The sequence below is a fragment of the Phyllopteryx taeniolatus genome, chromosome 1 (assembly GCF_024500385.1).
Source record: "Phyllopteryx taeniolatus isolate TA_2022b chromosome 1, UOR_Ptae_1.2, whole genome shotgun sequence".
Taxonomy (NCBI): domain Eukaryota; kingdom Metazoa; phylum Chordata; class Actinopteri; order Syngnathiformes; family Syngnathidae; genus Phyllopteryx; species Phyllopteryx taeniolatus.
This window is the reverse complement of record NC_084502.1, coordinates 50,039,777-50,059,777: the sequence shown is the minus strand read 5'-3', so window position 1 is coordinate 50,059,777 and position 20,001 is coordinate 50,039,777. Positions and strand designations below refer to the sequence as shown.

The following is a 20,001-nucleotide window of genomic DNA, read 5'->3' as shown; positions in this document are numbered from 1 at the left end:
GACTCCAACTCGTCGCCAGACTATCAACGCTCTACGTCGCGTTCGTAGCCTAGCTACCTTGCCTATCTTTTTGCTTCCTGAAGACCGAGTGAGTTACCTATACCTAATTCATGTTCTTTGTCCCCAGTCTACCATCTTCCCTTGCTCCCTGCAAAACAGTGCTCAGCTCTTGCGGCCCACCGACAACACGGACTCCTACCCTGCCAGACCGGTCCTTGTTGCAACCCTGCCAATCCCGGATTTAGTTCTCAGTTCCTTTGTTCGCTTCCAAGCTGCAATAAACCGTTATTCACAAACTCACCTCCCTGTCCTCTCTGCATCTGGGTCCAACTTTCAACCGGAATCCTGACAGGGACGAGTGGAAGACGGCATTCAATACTCATTCAATACAGGGCACTATGAATACAACCCCAATTCCAATGAAGTTGGGACGTTGTGTTAAACATAAATAAAAACAGAATACAATGATTTGCAAACCATGTTCAACCTATATTTAATTGAATACACTACAAAGACAACATTTTTTAATGTTCAAACTGATAAACCTTATTGTTTTAGCAAATAATCATTAACTTAGAATTTTATGGCTTCCACACGTTCCGAAAAAGCTGGGAGAGGTGGCAAAAAAGACTGAGAAAGTTGAGGAATGCTCATCAAACACCTCTTTGGAACATCCCACAGGTGAACAGCCTAATTGAAAACAGGTGGGTGCCATGATTGGGTATAAAAGGAGCTCCCCTGAATTGCTCAGTCATTCACAAGCAAAGATGGGGCGAGGTTCACCTCTTTGTGAACAAGTGTGTGAGAAAATAGTCGAACAGGACAATGTTCCTCATCATCTACGGTCCATAATATCATGAAAAGGTTCAGGGAATCTGGAGAAATCACTGCATGTAAGCGGCAAGGCTGAAAACCAACATTGAATGCCCGTGACCTTCGATCCCTCAGGCGGCACTGCATCAAAAACCGACATCAGTGTGTAAAGGATATCACCACATTGGCTCAGGAACACTTCAGAAAACCAATGTCAGTAAATACAGTTCGGGGCTACATCCGTAAGTGCAACTTGAAACTTTACTATGCAAAGCTAAAGCGATTTATCAACAACACCCCGAAACGCCGCCGGCTTCTCTGGGCCCGAGCTCAACTAAGATGAACTGATGCAAAGTGGAAAACTGTTCGGTGGTCCAACGAGTGCACATTTAAAATTGTTTTTGGAAATTGTGGACGTCGTGTCCTCCGGGCCAAAGAGGAAAAGAACCATCAGGATTGTTATGGACGCAAAGTTCAAAAGCCAGCATCTGTGATGGTATGGGGCTGTGTTAGTGCCAATGGCATGGGCAACTTACACATCTGTGAAGGCACCATTAATGCTGAAAGGTACATACAGGTTTTGGAGAAACATATGCTGCCATCCAAGCCACGTCTTTTATGGATGCCCCTGCTTATTTCAGCAAGACAATACCAAACCACATTCTGCACGTGTTACAAAAGCATGGCTTCGTAGTAAAAGAGTGCAGGTACGAGACTGGCCTGCCAGCAGTCAAGACCTGTCTCCCATTGACAATGTGTGGAGAATTATGAAGCGTAAAATACGTTGAACATTAAGCTGTACATTAAGCAAGAATGGGAAAGAATTCCACAGAAAAAGCTTCAACAATTAGTGTCCTCATTTCCCAATCGTTTATTGAATATTGTTAGAAGTAAAGGTGATGTAACTCAGCTTTTTTGGAACGTGTTGCAGCCTGTCATGGGTGTGTGTCCATTTTCTGAGCCGCTTCTCCTCACTAGGGTCGCGGGCGTGCTGGAGCCTATCCCAGCTATCATCGGGCAGGAGGCGGGGTACACCCTGAACTTGTTGCCAGCCAATCGCAGGGCACATACAAACTAACAGTCATTCGCATTCACATTCACACCTACGGGCAATTTAGAGTTTTCAATTGACATACCATGCATGTTTTTGGGATGTGGGAGGAAACCGGAGTGCCCAGAGAAAACCCATGCAGGCACGGGAGAACATGCAAACTCCACACAGGCGGGGCCGGGGATTGAACCTCATAACTGTGAGGCTGACGCTCTAACCAGTCGTCCACCGTGCCGCGTTTGAAATCGAGCAGTCAAATATTTCAAGCTGAAATGTGAACATTGAATATTTTGATGGTAAAAAAAAAATTGTGTAAGAATTACCATGATTACCATTGAATTATAATTCATGACTAAAAATAAATAAATAATCAGTGTCAGTTATTCAAATTCCGAATCTGATGGCACAGATATACTTCCATCTCTCCTTCAGTTTTCCACACTTGCTAGCTTTTCCTGAATGTATCTTTAATATTGTTAAAAAAAAACCAAATAATATGCAATCGATACGTAATCTATAGCTGTCTACGATAAGGCCTCATCAACGTGCACATCACGCGAGAACATGAAAATCACGCGATTGTATTTATCATTTATTCGGAGGCATAGCTGAGTTACACTTTATAACAGTAGGTGGCGGTAATTCACATAAACCTTTGTTGCCAACCCTTATTAAAAACAAGACAAGAAGAAGAAGAACGAAGAAAAAAAAGATGAAGAAGATGAAGTTGATGATCACGATCACGCGATGTTTGGACAGGCTCCGTGTCATCCCGCTAGCGATTTGGATTTATGGGTCACTAATCTTTTTGCTAGGCAACACAGCTAGCTAGATAGCACTTACTCTCGATATCGCGGTCCGACGGGGGAGTTACATTGAAACACAGGGAAGATGTAAGTCTTGTGTATACTATGTAGGCGTAATTTCTTACCACAATTAGTTATTGCGTACATTGCGGCTCAAGTAGCTAATGGGGCTAGCGCATGATTTAGCTGCTTCCGTATATTCATACGAAACGCACGTGCCTGTCAAGACACAAAAAGCACAATATATTTTATGTGTAAATCAACCTTTCTCGAATGAATCCCATTGATGCATAACCGCATTCTTAGGAAAAGTGTTGTTTTTTGTGTTAGCTCTAAAAAAGTGTAGTTTTAGTTCCCCTTCCAAAGCATGACATTAAAACACGCCTCTGCTTCTGAAGGGCATCCAATAAAGGGAATAAAAAAGATGATGATTTTGTAAAGCCAGCACTTCAACGAGAAGAATGGTAGGGAATATCTTTTGGGATGGGTGAGGTCAAAGCTTATGTTAAAAACATAATCAAAACAGAATGGCAAAAACTTTGGAATGGAGGTCACACTGGATGGCATTTCTGTAAAATACAGTGGACAGTGGCATGAAGGCAGTGGATAGAAACACAAGGGCACAAACAATTATAAGATTAAGATTAGGACCTGCAGGGCTAAAGGGGACAATGCATTTAATTTGGAAGCATGGTACAGGTTTGGGCGGCACGGTGGAAGACTGGTTAGAGCGTCAGCCTCACAGTTCTGAGGACCGGGGTTCAATCCCCGGCCCCGCCTGTGTGGAGTTTGAATGTTCTCCCCGTGCCTACGTGGGTTTTCTCCGGGCACTCCGGTTTCCTCCCAGATCCCAAAAACATGCATGGTAGTTCAATTGAAAACTCTAAATTGCCCGTAGGTGTGAATGTGAGTGTGAATGGTTGTTTGTTTGTATGTGCCCTGCGATTGGCTGACAACCAGTTCAGGGTGTACCCCGCCTTCTGCCCGATGACAGCTGGGATAGGCTCCAGCACGCCCGCAACCCTAGTGAGGAGAAGCGGCTCAGAAAATGGATGGATGGATGGTACAGGTTTGTGTGAATGTGGAGTGGAGGATGAGAGTGTGGAACATGTTGTCAAATTTTGGTATGAAATAAATCGAAGGAGATTAAGAGAGAGATTAATCTTAGAAATATACCGAACAGAATAAATTAAGATAACAAGAAAACAAACAAGAAAAAGAAGAAGACGGGCATCTGGAAAAAAAAAAAGACCTAATTTCCAAAATGGCTGACAGGAAGAGGACAGGCTAAAGCAAAGCTTTGAAAAATGTAAATTCAAAGTTCAAACAAGTATTTAAGTACAAACTGAAAATAATTTAAATTTTTTTTTTAGAAGGTTAAATTGAATTTGGCTCATTTTTTTTGACTGCCCCCTGTAAAATGCAATGCACATGAAGCAACCTCTTATTGTTATTTTGTGTGTGCGCTATCTAGGCAGACTGCAACAGCCAAGTGGTACGACAGACGGGACTCTGTCTTTATAGAGTTCTGCGTGGAGGACAGTAAAGATGTGCGTGTGTGTTTTGACAAGACTAAACTTGATTTCAGGTGAGTCTTTTCCAGTACTTCTAAAATGCTGATCATGTCCAAATTTATTCCGCTCTTAAAATGATCTATTCTCATTCTATCACAGTTGTGCCAATGGAACAAATAACATCAAACATCAGAATACAGTGGAACTATATGGGGAGATTGACCCTAAAGTGAGTGAGTCACATGTATGTATTGAGTGGACGCTGGGCTATATATTGAATGTCTTGCATGATTCCAAGCCTGGCTCTTTGTCTTTACACAGGAATCCAAACACAGACGTACAGACAGGTCTGTGTTGTGTTGTTTACGAAAAGCAGAAACTGGGAAAGCATGGTCTCGACTGACCAAAGACAAGACAAGGGTAACGCTTGGCAACTTTGACTTGTTTTACACAGATACAGTGCAACACTAAGGTGCAACACAATTGGGTCCCACATGCTTTTTGCTTCCCCCCCCCCCTCCATATTATTCAGTCACTTTTCTGACTTTCTGGCAAAAAATTTTTTTTTCCCCCTTCAAAAAAGTGACCAGCAACCATCCATCCATCCATTTTCTGAGCCGCTTATCCTCACTAGGCATTGAATGGGAATTGGGCACTTGACCTACAGTGTAAATCCAGCTTTAGATGCTCACTGAGCTGTTGTCTCACAAAATTTGCTCATGTGTGCTGGTGGTTTGAATTTGAGGTTTTGCATGACTTTTAAAGTATAATTCTCTTCAACGATTTGGTTCAAATTGTTTGCTCTTTTTGTTAGGTCTTCTTTTTCTCTAAACATATTCAACTGCTTTTGGGGGGAGGTCTTCTTTTTCTTTAAACATGTTCAACTGCTGGGCATGGCATGACCTATATTGGCATGTTAACTAGAAGCCAAGGAGTGGTGAGAGCGACACGGGGTGATGCCCATATATGGGGATGAGGGACTAACTTGGATAACAGTTTTCATTTCTCATCGAGACTTATCTAAGGAATCGGAAACACTATATGCAATATGAATATCATGACCAACAGACCAACGCACTTAATGCCTCTCTTGAAGCTGCTCCTAGTGGGCGGCCCTGGCTCACGTACGACAAACCGAAAGTACACATTACGTATTAGTAAGCTAAAAAAAATAAATAAACACGATTAATAACCAATTAATTAATTAATCACCATACTGACCAAGAATAATTAAGCGTACAAACCATGCAAGTACATTTTCGCTTTATGTCAGTTTGTTTGACAGTTTGACAATTTTCCGGATCCGGTTTTCTCTCGTTTCCTCATAGGCCGCTGCGGATAAAACTTCCCAATGTGTACGTGTTGTTTAGTTCTTCTTAGTATCAGTTTTATCCACTTGAAGTTGAGACTTAGGGAGAGCGTCTTTTTTTAAATTATTATTATTATTTTTTTTAAAACTTGCCTGTTGAAGAAACTCTCGCTCCCTGCCGTCCCGTGACAGATGCGGCGAGTGCTCGTGAGCCCACGTGACATCAGATGTCGTCACACCCGCACACCTCCTGAGGTGTCAGGAGAGGTTCGAGTCACTTTGTCAGTCGTCCCAAGTGGACTCTGCGTGCCGCCACCGTGAGTGAGCTGATTCAACTTCCAGAGAAAAGAGAGAAGGGCGGGGCAATGACAAGTGTGATAAAATGTATATTATTGGCGATGTAATGAGCAGTTTGGAACTGTTTGAACAAATCTACAGGAGACCGGGGATGGTGGCCTGGGGCCTAAGGGAAGGTGATTGAGGAATCACCTAAAATGTAGGATGGTTATTTGTTATTTCGTTTTGAGAAACTATCTCGCTTGTGGACATTTGGTTTGGGAAAAAGAATGAAAATGCATTAATTGATCATTGAAAATTTTAAATAAACCAAGGTTTATTTTTGGGGGGGTGTTAGATAAATCAAAATCCTGGTTAAACTCATGGTTAATTACATTGATATAAATACATTTTATATATATATATATAAATACACCAAATCTCTATGATTTATGGTCACGTCTCATTTTGAATAGATCTAGTAATTTCTAAAACAATACACAATAACTGGTAAGAAGAATTCTGAAACTAATGTTGTTTGGAAATCTCAACACATTTATGTTATTTTCCACTAACACAACAAGTTTGTGAATAGGACGCTCAAGAATGGATGGATTAGTGAGCCTTTGACCCATTTCCCCTAATTTCTTGTTTCCCATTTGTATGGTGGCTTTTTGCAGGGATCTTGTTTGATGTGCAGATGGACCAAAATTAGCAAGGACGCAAAAAGTACGATCAATCTGTGTCCCTCCGTCTAATTAACCGTGTGTGTGTGTGTGTGTGTGTGTGTGTGTGTGTGTGTACATGCGCGCGCATGCATGCGTTTGACAATGCGGGTGCTTGGGTACACGAAGCTAAGTTTTCTGACTGCGAACTGGTATTAGCACAGTTAATGGAATCCAAAGCCTAACACCACTGCGACGATGTGGGAACATTTTCGATTCAAGCCAGATGAACACAGCCATCCCACCAACGCCAATGAGCTGGTATGTCAAATTCGTGTGAAGTCGTGACAAAGACAACAACCTCAAAGCCTCAAAAGTGACAAAATAAATTTTCAAAACCATCGCACCCAATTTCTTCAGTTAGGAACAAAAAACATGGTGGGACATCTCCTGTTTCCTGTCAGCTTGCAATAATGGAACCCTTTCCCCAGCAATACAAATACAAGCATCAACATGGCGCACGTATGCTCACATTATATACAGTATAGTGTTAATATTGTAAGGAGATGTAGCTACTGAACATGTTGACGAAGCGGAGTTTCAAGAAAGGCTGCAGACTTTTAAAAAGTGCGTTGAGGTGTAGTCGTTCGTGTAGAGAGAGAAGATCAGCGGAGAGTGGACGCATACTTGGGGGGGCCCCGGTGCTGATGGTGCACGTGGATGAGGTGGTGTCCCCCAGCCTCAACTGCTATGTCCTGCCTGTCAGGAAGCTGTAAATCTACTGGGAGAGGGCAGGCAAGACACTGAGCTGGAGAAGCTTGGAGGAGAGGAATTCCGGGATGATGGTGTTGAATTCATAGCTGAAGTCCACCAAGAGGATCCTCGCGTAGGTCCCCGTGCCATCGAGTTGTTCTAGGATGAAGTGCAGTCCCATGTTGACTGCGTCATCCACAGACCTGTTTGTGTAATTCTTGAGGTGGTCCAGCACAAGGCTTTCAAAGGACTTCATGACCACAGATGTCAGGGCGACAGGCCTGTTGTCATTCAGACCCGAGATTGCAGGTTTCTTGGGGACTGGAATAAAGGTGGCGCTTTTGAAACAGGATGGTACTTCACACAGTTATTATCTATTGAAGATCTGTGTGAAGAGTGTAGCGAGCTGGTCCGTGCAGACTTTGAGGCAGGATGGGGACACTGCGTGTGTTGTCATTAATATTGCTTCTTGGCACTTATTCTTAACCAACGGGAAACTTGATTTTCACTATATTGCCTGTTAAGGCATTAATGACTGTTTATACCTCTGTGCCAAATTTTAATTTGTAGAATTGCAATTTTTGGTAACAGAGCCTCAGTCTGTTTTTTTTAATCCAATGTTATCCATCCATCCATTTTCTGAGCCGCTTCTCCTCACTAGGGTCGCGGGCGTGCTGGAGCCTATCCCAGCTATCATCGGGCAGGAGGCGGGGTACACCCTGAACTGGTTGCCAGCCAATTGCAGGGCACATACAAACAAACAACCACGTTCAAGCAACGCAGCGTGGGGAAAAAAAAAGGAAAAGCCAAACCGACCCAAAGCGACCCAAACTCTGGACAACACCATATAGCCGGGACAGTGAGAAAGTTAGAGTAAGCATGTCAATAACAGTATTTGTCAAAGTAATCTAATTACAGTAAGTTTGCACCCATTATTTCTGTCATGTTGTAATGTTGATTTAAACTAAAGTTATGTCAGTAGCCAATCCTTGAATGCCTAGAGGTCATTGTTTTAACTTTTGTCTAAAATGCTAGAGAATAAATTTGAACAGTACTCACTATACAGTACACAAGTGTGTGCTCCATCTTGTGATTGGATCGGTAATCTGTTATCGTTTTTTTAAACTTCCTGATTGGTGATCGACCCCAAAAATCCTGATCGTGTAAAGCCTATTTTTTATTTATTGTTCTACATTACAATGTCAATGTTCATTATTCTTAGAATTAGAATTAAGTGAATTGTTTTTGAAAAAGATGTACTTGAATTATTATGCTCTAATATCATCATATCAAGTGGCATAAAAAACAAACGATACTATCGTTTGTCATGATACTTTTTGGGAAAATACTGTATATTGTCCTAAATAATTTGCTATCATGACAGGGCTAAACACATATGGTATTCTGAGAGAGAACATGTTATTGTACATATAAATATTGTACAAACAGTATAAAAAAATGGAGTAACACCTGTAATAAAAATCTGCAATATAGCGAGACCTCAAAGCAAGAACCGTGATATAGCGGAGGATTACTGTATGTGTATTCCGTGATGAGTTGCAGGGACTCATTGTTCCTGGGTTGGGACTCCTTGTTTCCATGACATGTGCATCCCGGAACTCACATAGTCTTAAGTGTAAAATGATCAATGGTTATGAGAGATTTTCGGAGACTCTGAGACTCACTCCACAACAGGAGATGTTCACCCCTCACTGTCCACACTGTAATTAAATGGCGCTTGCGTGAAGTCACCACAGTCCATAAAGATTTTATTATTATTCCTGGTGGAAGCAGCACTTTATTTATAACCAAGCCGCCAAATTACACTTTTCCAAATAGTGTACGCCAAACCACGCATTTGGCGTATGGGATTGCTAAACACAGATAGCCTCTCATGTTGCTAACTTACCCGGACATTGGTGATTGTGTTGATTCTCAAACGCTGTTGCTGGTTATACAATTAATATAAATAGTCACCACACCCCTGTTCAAATGTGTTTATTGTGACATAAAAAAATTAGACCAGGATAATACATTTCCAAACTTTCTCCACCGTCAGTGTGATTGACCTATTACCTGCGCAGCGGCACGGTCGATGACTGGTTAGCACAGCTACCTCACAGTTCTGAGGATGCAAGTTCAAATCCGGCCTCCTGTGTGAAGTTTGCATGTTCTTCCCGTGCCTGCGTGGCTTATCACAGGTTACTCCAGTTTTCTCCCACGTTCCAAAAACATGCATGGTAGGTTGATTGAAGACTCTAAATTGACCGTATTTGTGAATGTGAGTGTGAATGGTTGTTTGTCTATACATACCCTGCAATTGGCTGGCGACCAGTTCAGGTCGTACCCCGCCTCTCGCCCAGAGTTAGCTGGGATAGGCTCCAGCACGGCCGTGACCCTAGTGAGGATAAAACTAAACAAAAGGCATACTGCGGTTACACAAGTGTACACACCCTCTTATAACTGGGGATGTGGCTGTGTTTTAAGAATTAACCAATCACATTCAATCTCTGGTTAAATTGCAGCCAGCACACACCTGCCAGCTTTTAAAGCATTTATGTTTAACCCCAAATAAAGTTCAGATGTTCTGTTATGCCTTTCCGGACATTTTTGTTGTCACATCTTACAGCAAAAGCTGTTCAACAGAGAGCTTCCACAGAATCAGAGGGAGCTCTTTGTTCAAAGGTATCAGTGAAGGGTACAAAATAATTTTTCTTGGCTTTAAATCTACCATGGTACATGGTGGAGACATATATCATCAAATGGAGACAATATGGTACAGCAGTGAATTACCAAGAAATCTATGTCCCTCTAAAATTGATGAAAAGATTTTAGTGATTTTGTGTGCAGATGAATTGTTACTGTTTGAGCGTCCACCAACGGACGAGGCAGCTATTGCTTCACTTCCACCTTCGACCCTTGAGGCAGCTGGCGTTTCATTCGCACCCACATTCACACCTACGGGCAATTTAAAGTCTTCAATCAACCAACCATGCATGTTTTTGGGATGTGGGAGGCACGGGGAGAACATGCAAACTCCACACAGGTGGGGGATTTGAACCCCGGTCCTCGGAACTGTGAGGCAGATGCGGTAACCAGTCGGTCACCGTGCCGCTTATTATTATTTCAATTATCATTTATTAAGTTGGAATTATTTGTTCATCAATTCTAGTGACATAAAGTGGGTACGGAAAGTATTCAGATTTGTTTGTATAACATTTCTGTGTTCCTTTTGAGATAAACAGAAGCATATTTGGTTGGCAAACTAATTTAACCAGCAGACATTCAAACTGTGAAATACAATCACTAATGACATTGGTGTGGTGGTAGGCACTGTGAGCATTCATGCAAAGTTCTTAAAATGTCACACAACTTTCAAATTAGGTGAAGCTAGTCCCTAGTGGTGTCGCCGTTGGCAAGAACCCTCCACCGCCAGTGGTGTCGCTGGGCTCCATCAATTGTCCCAGAGGTCTCGAGTTGGGTGAATGGTCCTTTGAACTTTTACCTTGGCATGCGGGACCAGTGGATTTTCAAAATTTTTGGGGTCGGTATCTTGAGCCCTGTACACACCCAGTCGTCTGATGACTGGGAGCCCAAGTTTGTGGGGTAACTTTTAATTAATTTAAAGTCCGGGTGAGAAGTCAGGATTCTCTGGTTTCCGCTTTAATGAGCTCCTTCAGACTGGCTGGTAATTCATTTAGCGTCCCTATGAGATAAACCAGGCATCCCCGTGACCGTCTGTCTCGGCGGGTGAGCGGAGACAGGGATGCAGTGCCAGTCCGAAATTGGGGGTGATGGTGCCATCTGGCGAGAGCATGACCATTGCAGAGGTGAAGAAGAACCCAAATATCACTGTGGCTGAGCTCCAGAGATGCAGTCGGGAGACGGGAGAAAGTCCTAGAAAGTCAACCATCACTGCAGCCCTCCACCAGTCAGGGCTTCATGGCAAAGTGGCCCAACGGAAGCCTGTCCTCCCAAGATGGTAAGAAATAAGATTCTCTGGTCTGATGAGACCAAGATAGAACCTTTTGTCCTTAATTCTAAGCGGTATGTGTGGAGAAAACCAGGCACTGCTCATCACCTGTCCAATACAGTCCCAACAGTGAAGCATGGTGGTAGCAGCATCATGCTGTGGGTGTTTTTTTCAGCTGCAGGGACAGTATGACTTGTTGCAATCGAAGGAAAGATGAATGCGGCCAAGTCCAGGGAAATCCTGGATGAAAACCTTCTCCGGAGTGCTCAGGACCTCAACTGGGGCGAAGGTTCACCTTTCAACAGGACAATGACCCTAAGCACAAAGCTAAAATCACGAAGGAGTGGCTTCAGAACAACTATGTAGAACCATCTCAAGGATGATCAGAAGAAACGGACAACACCCGAGTTAAATATGAATGTCACAGCAAAGGGTCTGAATACTTATGGCTGTGTGATATTTCAATTTTTCTTTTTTAATAAATCTGCAAAAATTTCAACAATTCCGTTTTTTTTTTGTCAATATGAGGTGCTGTGTGTACATTAATGAGGAAAAAAAATTAACTCAAATGATTTTAGTAAATGTCTGCAATATAACTATATATAAATTTAAGGGGTCTGAATGCTTTCCGTACCCACTGTTGTGATACAATGACAAACAGAACAATTAAAGAGTCTTCCCAAGACAGCAGAACAGTAAATAAACCTTGTAAGGGATTTGAGTTTGGGAAAGGGGTGCAGGTCAGTGTCATGTCTGGGATCCCCCTAGACCCCACCATAATGTTTTTTTTTTTTGTCACCTTTTTCATGCCTTTGGTGTTTGCATGTCTGATAAGTGGAACGTGTTCGATAACACAGTGGGGCTCCCAATAGTCCCTGTCGGGGCTCATCCACAATGAAGGGAAGAGTAACCGGCAGATTTATGATTATATTTAAGGGAATAATGATTCCATCCATCCATTCTCCGTACTGCTTATCCTCACTGGGGTCGCGGGCGTACTGGCGCCCATCCCAGCTGACTGCGGGCGAGAGTGGAGTACACCCTGGACTGGTCGCTAGCCAATCGCAGAAATTATTATTATTTTATTAGATAAATTGACATTCTGGGCCCCTTATATTGACTTTGTGAATACTTATTTTGGTAAAAAAAAATAAACAATGAAAAAAAAAATTAATTGGGGGGCTTGAGAAAATTTTAGAGGGGCTGAAGCCATACATCTATTCATTATGAATTTACAGCAACCGCTATATGTTGGTACCAGTTCACAATTTCAAGGTTTAAAGGCCGTTAAGGGCTATCAGTCGTCATAATGGCTGCCTCGTAACTGCAAGCAATGTTCGGGAAAGTAAACCATGCTCATGCACTGTAAGGGATACCAGCATTGTAGGTATTGCTCAATCGGTTACGGTGTAGCATATATTGATTTGAAAATACGTAATTAATTTAGGGGAAAAGAATAAGCCGGAAGCGACGCCTGCGTCACTTTCGGTTCAGTGTGATTTTAAGTTTCAGCGTTAAAATCAAATTAGTTTATCTCCTAAAGGGGCACCACGTCCCTTTTTAGATGTGTAAAACGTCAGGACAAAGTGACGAAAAACCTCTATGTCTCGTAATCTGAAGGTTGCTACAGGAATTAGATAAGAGTTCTCGATAACCAGAGGTCTGTTGTCGAACCCAAACACACACAAATGATACAGGTAATGAATTTTTATAGAAAATTTGAGATCCACAGGGAAACAATGCGGGGAAAAGCAAACAAATGACAGACGAACATTGCCAAAGGAGACGTGATGTGAGGTTGGGAATGAGTAAGTAAGGGTTGACAATGCATATAGCTGGGGCTTCCTGTTCTCGTTAATTTAAACCCAAATATGCACTAATCTGTACTTTTAGTTGACCACAAGTTGGACTTATGTTGCATGGCACAGAATTTAGGCAGGCTGGTCGATCTCCCGAATGTTTGGCCGGTCCGGTCCGTACGGGGAACAGGTGGATTTGAGAGAAAAGGAGGGAGGGACGTAAGTGTCGCCCTGCCAGATACCAACATTAATTACGTCTTTTAGGCGATAGAGGTTGCGGGAGCCGATAGGGAGAGTAATAAGGAAGGATATTTCTCGTAACTCAGGGTTGTCATACAAGACAGTGGAACTCCCGAGAGAAAAAGCCAAGTGGGCTTGGACAGGGCTAATGGGGCTTGCTTTTTTTTAGCTTTAGAGAGGATGCTTTCGACTAAGCTGAGGGCTCAAAGTATGGAGGAATTCTACCCATTGCAAAGTTGTGTATGGAGGGAGCAATTTCACATAGCCTGTCATTCATCAACCTGTTAGCAGTCTGTGTGTGAGCTTAAACCGTTATTGCATATTTTGTTTTAGGGTTGCAGTGCAAGCGTCAGGAACTAAAATGGCTACTCTTAGCATGTTGCTTAGCGACCAGGAATTGTTTACTTCGTTAGCCATGCCTTGTCATGGGGTGGGGATTTCGGACTGGAATTCCCGAGGTTGTGTCTCGATGGTACTAGGGCTACAAGCGTCACCAGTGGAGGCGCTGCGGATACATGTTATTTCGGTCGTTATGTTTTTGGTTTGTGGCAGAGCAGCGCGTTCGGTTTCACTGGTGTCTTGGACGGGCGTCTGTATTGGTGGACTTGGTGCAGTCCTTGGCGTAGCAAGGATGCTGTCACAGAGGTTGGACCTGCTTGACTGGTCCGGTCTCAGTGTGTTGACCATCCTCCGTTTCGTGCATGGTGCATCGTGGGTGGATGCTCGTGTGACCCCGCCCTTGCGCTACGTGAGCCCACGACTGGCTGTGAAGTGCGCTTCACGGAGGCGTAATAACAAAAGCCCACGATAATGCAAACGAGCAGGTGCAAAGCCAAGGAGAAACCGAAGTCAAGCTTGTGCGGCGCGCAGGGAGGAAACAAAAAGCAGGCAACTTGGACATCATGAACAACGCAGAATAGAGGAGGAAGCCTGGGAACCAGCACAGAAGGGGGCGTTCATCACCAGTGGTCGCTGCAGGTGCAGTAGAAGAGGCGTTGCCTGAGGGAGAAAAAGGTTGGCAGGGTGGGTAAAATGGCACAGAGGTGCACTTTGCCAGGTCCAGAGAGGAAGTGCACGGGAAGTCAGAGGTCTTTGAGAAGAGAGAGAACCCACAAGTCATGTGCTGTTGAAGCCCTGCATGTGTGAAAGTCACGAGAGAAGCAAGATGACTCAGCGGCCATTGAAGGAGCGGGCCAGCTATGTAGAAAAGTCACTTTGAAGCTCAGCGTCATGACTGAAAATGCGGTCCATTGATTAGGGACAGAGTCAACAAAATGTGTTTCGAAGGGCGCAACTTCACTATTTATTAGAGGGTCGAGTGGGCTCAAAAGGTCGAGGGAAGGTCCCGTGTCACAAGCTCAACCCCTGGTGGATCACACTTTTTGTCTTTGGACAGGCTGCGGAGCACCGCAAGTAATTCTTATGCCATGGCACTAAGTTCCCTTTGGGAGCTGTTAGTTCAGGACCCCTTCTCCCCTTTGTCACTAGTCGTTTTTAGGGTCGCGGTAAGACGAGTCAGGTTTAGGCTGGTCGTTGCGTGTTCCCTGTTTCGGCAAGTTTGGCGGAAACAGGGTACACGCAACGCCACTCCAATGATAAACCAAAGATTTTGGTTTATCATTGGAGTGGCGTTGTTGGTTACGAGGACCACTGTTGTATGCGGGCCGAGATTGGTTGCCAGGATTGGTTGTTTGGATTAAACAACTTCTTTTGATTGTCAGGTTTAACATCGCCAGAATATTGTGTGTCAGTCGCACGCGTGTTACACGTAGCTCCCTCTAATTCCATCTGCGGTGGTTTGTTTATGAAGAAGACGTCCGAGTGCTTAAGAGGGAGGGTGTTTTTGTTTTGCAAAACCTTTTGCGGCCAGTTCAAGCAGTTGGGCACTGGACAGTGTGCCCGGGCAAAACCCCAGTGTGCTACGCCCAGCTGGTGGCTGGTGTTTGGATGTAGGTTTTCGCCAAATAGTTTTTTGAAATTTTTGTCCTCTTCTATATTCGGTTCATTTAAATTTCTGAAGTACGCTATACGCAAACCGGCAGTAATAAGCTTCTGGTGTCTGAAGTCTCCCCTGTTAAACTGTGGCTGCAGATAAGCCGGTTGCGGCCTCCGGATCATCAAATTCTTGAGACAATGCCTTGCAGAGAGCCGGGTAATCGGCCAGCACATGAGCTGGTTGTCGTTCAATTATAAGCTACTTACTTCTCGACGTAACTTTAAGGTACAATCTGTCGTCAGTAGTACCGGAAGGGAATCGTTTAAGATGAAATTCGAGGTCTCTAAGGTACGCGATTGTGTCGTGTGACCCGTTTGGCTTAGGTTCGAACCTCGGAATGTTGGGCTCAACTTTGTCTAAGTCTTTTAGAGTCACACTAGGACCGGCGCTGGGTTGAGGGAGAGTCGGGGGTGAGTCGAAAAGGTAAACTGCAACTGGTGTGGCCACCACCTGTGAGGAGGTTGCACGGCGCCCCCTGCCAGAATAATTTATTTTTTATTTTTTGACAATTGTGCAAAAGGATGCAGAGTCCTCTACCAATTAGAGCAGTTTGAATGACTAATAGAGCAATAGTCCGGTGCAATGACCATTGTGCAAAGGGCGCCGAGACTTCAAGAAATGTATGCAGTTTAAAGTGACTAGTAGTGCGATAACAAATGTTGCAGATACTACTCAGGCACGTGTGGCCAGTACTGGTCAACAACAGATATGCAAATCGTGCAGCATGGCGAGACCTCTACAGTGAGTGCACGAGTAATGTTTAATTGGCCCGACAGAAATGTGACAACAAACTCAAACAGAAAATTGGCAGCATGTTCCAATGAAATTGTAAGTTAACTGTTTAAGAAGTTAATGGCAAGAGGGAAGAAGCTGTTGGAATGTCTGCTAGTTTTAGTTTTCATTGTTCGCCCGTGCGGCACGGTGGAAGACTGGTTAGAGCGTCAGCCTCACAGTTCTGAGGACCCGGGTTCAATCCCCGGCCCCGCCTGTGTGGAGTTTGCATGTTCTCCCCGTGCCTGCGTGGGTTTTCTCTGGGCACTCCGGTTTCCTCCCACATCCCAAAAACATGTATGGTAGGTAAATTGACAACTCTAAATTGCCCGTATGCATGACTGTGAGTGCGAATGGTTGTTTGTTCCTATGTGCCCTGCGATTGGCTGGCAACCAGTTCAGGGTGTACCCCGCCTCCTGCCCGATGACAGCTGGGATAGGCTCCAGCACGCCCGCGACCCTAGTGAGGAGAAGCGGCTCAGAAAATGGATGGATGGATGTTCGCCCGTTCTACCTAAGGGAATGAGCTGGAAGAGCTGGTGACCAGGATGTGGAGGGTCGGATTTTGCATGCTCTTAGTTCTGGCAGCGTGCAAGTTCTTAGGGGTGGGTAGGGGGGTACCGACAATCTTTTCAGCAGTTTTGATTGTCCGTTGTAATTCCCAGGAACTTGAAGGTCTCAACGGTTGGCACAAGGCAGTTGGAGAGCGTGAGGGGCAGCTGTGGCGAAGGATGCCTCCACAATCATCTCTACAGTCTTGAGCGTGTTCAGCTCCAGGTTGTGTCGGCCGCACCACAGCTCCAGCCGCTCCACTTCCTGTCGTTACGCAGACTCGTCACCGTCTTTGATGAGGCAGATGACGATGGTGTCGTCTGAAAACTTCAGGAGTTTTACAGACGGGTGCGTTGAGGTGCAGTCGTTTGTGCAGAGAGAGAAGAGCAGCGGAGAGAGGACACAACCTTGGGGCGCCCCGGTGCTGATTGTACGTGTAGTTGAGATGGCCTCCCCCAGCCTCACCTCCTGTGTCCTGCCCGTCAGGAAGCTGTAAATACACTGGCATATGGCAGGCGAGACGCTGACCTGGAGAAGCTTGGAGGAGAGGAGTTTGGGGATGATGGTGTTGAACGCAGAGCTGAAGTCCACGAACAGGATCCGCACGTAGGTCCCCGCTCCGTCGAGGTGTTATAGGATGAAGTGCAGTCCCATGTTGACTGCATCATCCGCAGACCTGTTTGCTCGGTAGGCAAACTGCAGGGAGTCCAGTAGGGGACCTGCACGCTCTTGAGGTGGTCCAGCATGAGGCGTTCAAAGGACTTCATGACCACAGATGTCAAGGCGACAGTCCTATAGTCATTCAGACCCGAGATTGCAGGTTTCTTGGGGACTGGGATGATGGTGGAGCGTTTGAAACAAGATGGTACTTCGCACAGTTCCAGAGATCTATTGAAGATCTGTGTGAAGACTGGAACGAGCTGGTCCGCGCAGATTTTGAGGCAGGATGGGGAGACAAGGTCTAGGCCTGCCGCTTTGTTAATCTTTTGTTGTTTGAAGATGCGTCTCATGCAAAAGTCAGATGCGTCTCAATGCAAAAGTCAGTGGTGCGATGGTGGTCGGTAGTGCGGCTGAGTGGGTGTGGGATGTGAAAGTGTCCTTTTCAAATCTGCAGTAGAAGGTGTTCAGGTCGTCGGCTAGTCTACTATTGTTCCCAGCTTGGGGGGATCATCGGTTAGTGATTGTAATGCATGCCAAACTGATTTAGAATTGTTAGCGCTAAACGTTTTTTTGTAACTTTACTGCGTAGTTTCTCTTTGCAATGTTAATTTCTTTAGTCAGCTGATTTCTAGTGCGATTTTACAGGGCCCTGTCCCCACTTCGATATGCATCCTCTTTAGCCTGGTGAAGTTGCTTAAGTTTGGCAGTGAACCACGGTTTGTTGTTATTGAATGTGCGAAATGACTTTGTTGGTACGCACATCTCTTCACAAAAACTGATATAGGATGTGACATCCATCCATCCATCCATTTTCTTTACCGCTTATCCTCACTAGGGTAACGGGCTGCTGGAGCCTATCCCAGCTATCATCGGGCGGGAGGCGGGGTACACCCTGAACTGGTCGCCAGCCAATCGCAGGGCATATAGAAACAAACAACCATTCGCACTCACATTCACACTAACCGGCAATTTCAGTGTCCGTATGTTCATCCAGGCTGCCAGCTGAATTTTCAGACACTCCAATCTGTGCAGTCAAGCCAGCTTTGAAGTTCTGTCTTTGCTTCATTGGTCGCACATTTAAGTTCTTACCTGTATGTTGATATTAAGTGAATTAAGCAGTAATCAGACGAGGCCAGGGCTGCACGAGGTATAGCAGTGGTCTGAAATGTTATTTTCCCTGGTAGGACAGTCGATGGCCTGCTTGTATTTAGGGAGTTCGTGTTTGAGTTTAGCTCTGTTAAAGTTCCCGAGAATAATGAGGGGTCAGTCTGGTTGTTTTTTTTCAATTTTGTTGACTTGTTCACCGAGCGTTAGCAGTGCGGCGTTTGTGTTAGCTTGAGGCGGAATGTAAACACCGGCGAGAATGAAAGATGCAAACTCACGCGGCGAGTAGGATGGCTTACAGTTCAAAAACAGTGACTCTAAATGCGGGCCGCAGTGTGTGCTGAGCTCTGTGATGTCCGTACACCATTTTTCATTGATATAGAAGCATATCCCGCCGCCTTTTATTTCCCCCGATAATTCCATGACGCGATCTGCCCGGTGAAGATGGAAGCCGGTAAACATAACGGTGCCGTCGGGACAGCCTCACAAAGCTGCGTCTCGGTAAAGCACAGGGCGGCGGAACATCCGAAGTCTTTACTGGTCTTTATCAGACGATGAAGCTCGTCCATTTTGTTGGGTAGGTTAGCTCGCTTCCCTCTGTGGCCATAGACTGCAGCCCCCCCCCCCGGTGAGTAACTCAGGGGGGAAAAAAATAAACAGATTTGCGAAAGTTGGTGAAAGAAAGTCCGGGGTAGACTCCCTGATGTTTAGCAAGTCTTGCCTTTTGTAAGTGAGTTGCGTAATGTCTCCAAAGACGAACGAAAAACACAAAAACATAGACAATACCAGGCAACAGCTTCCGGTTTACCGTGGGCTGCGTAATGGTATGCGCGTCCGCGAGGGGCCACTCGAGGACAAACCTGTGCAACGGTTCAAAACCACGAAGTAATGAACCAATGGGGCGACGTCATGATGATGTCACGTTTTCCGTCTTCCACGGTTCAAAGCATGCCACGCACGAAACACGGATATCCAAATAGTTCTCCATAACCAGAGGTCTGTTGTCGAACCCAAACACACACAATGATACAGGTAGTGAATTTTTATAGAAAATTTAATGATCTAACATGGGGAATCGACAGGGAAAGAACACAGAAAAACACAAAACAAACAAAGTACAGATGAACATTGGCAAAGGAAACTGACTTGTGATGTGAGATTGTAGAATGAGCGTGTAGTGAATGCATATAGCTCGGGATTCCTGTTCTCGTTAATTTAAACCCAAATATGCACTAATTTGTACTTTTAGTAGACCGCAATGTTGGACTTACGTGTCTTGAACACGTTTGTGGCAGGCGGGTCAAGCCTCTGAGTGTTCGGCAAACCCGATCCGTACAGGGAACAGGTGGATTTGCCGGAAAGGAAGAAGAAAAAGGAAAAAGGGAGCCCGTATGTGGCTGTTCGCAAGACGTTCGGCGTGGACGCGCGCTGCCCGGTTCCTTCCCAACGGAGTTTGCCCAGGCACCCAAAAGGGAAGCTCGGAGCGCTGGCAGGATGCCCTGGGGCGGGGAAGGGGCCGATTTGTCCTCGCAACCTTGTGGTGCGAGGTGGGATTTCCTTGCTGAGCCAGTCTTCGGCAAGTTGGTCGAACGAGCGTCAGCACTCAACAAAGGGGGCTCCCGCCTTTATGCCCACCCAAAAAGAGGTGGTTCCCCCCCTTCCCCCTGCCCCTCCGGGGCCAACTGGGAAGATAGGCCCCCTCTTCATGTTACTTTTCCA

At 45.0% G+C, this 20,001-nt stretch overlaps 2 protein-coding genes across 4 annotated transcripts in view; one reads left to right on the top strand and one right to left on the bottom strand.

Annotated features, from left to right (window-relative positions):
- The window catches only part of fignl2 (fidgetin like 2), a 543,953-nt gene that overhangs the window by 112,638 nt on the left and 411,314 nt on the right, over nucleotides 1-20,001 (bottom strand). The gene's annotated exons all lie outside the window — the stretch shown is intronic.
- Nucleotides 2,545-20,001, top strand: part of LOC133465088 (prostaglandin E synthase 3-like) — a 54,799-nt gene continuing 37,342 nt past the window's right edge. The window contains exons 1-6 of one of the 3 annotated variants that reach the window (XM_061747539.1): nucleotides 2,545-2,757; nucleotides 4,145-4,258; nucleotides 4,344-4,428; nucleotides 4,506-4,604; nucleotides 5,686-5,810; nucleotides 6,450-6,477. In XM_061747539.1, coding sequence (XP_061603523.1) covers nucleotides 2,756-2,757; nucleotides 4,145-4,258; nucleotides 4,344-4,428; nucleotides 4,506-4,604; nucleotides 5,686-5,810; nucleotides 6,450-6,462 — 438 coding nt within the window. In that variant the 5' untranslated portion in view covers nucleotides 2,545-2,755 and the 3' untranslated portion in view covers nucleotides 6,463-6,477. Of the gene's footprint in view, nucleotides 2,758-4,144; nucleotides 4,259-4,343; nucleotides 4,429-4,505; nucleotides 4,605-5,685; nucleotides 5,811-6,449; nucleotides 6,478-20,001 lie in introns of those variants that run through there. The other 2 variants (XM_061747519.1, XM_061747530.1) reach the window with 2 other exon arrangements.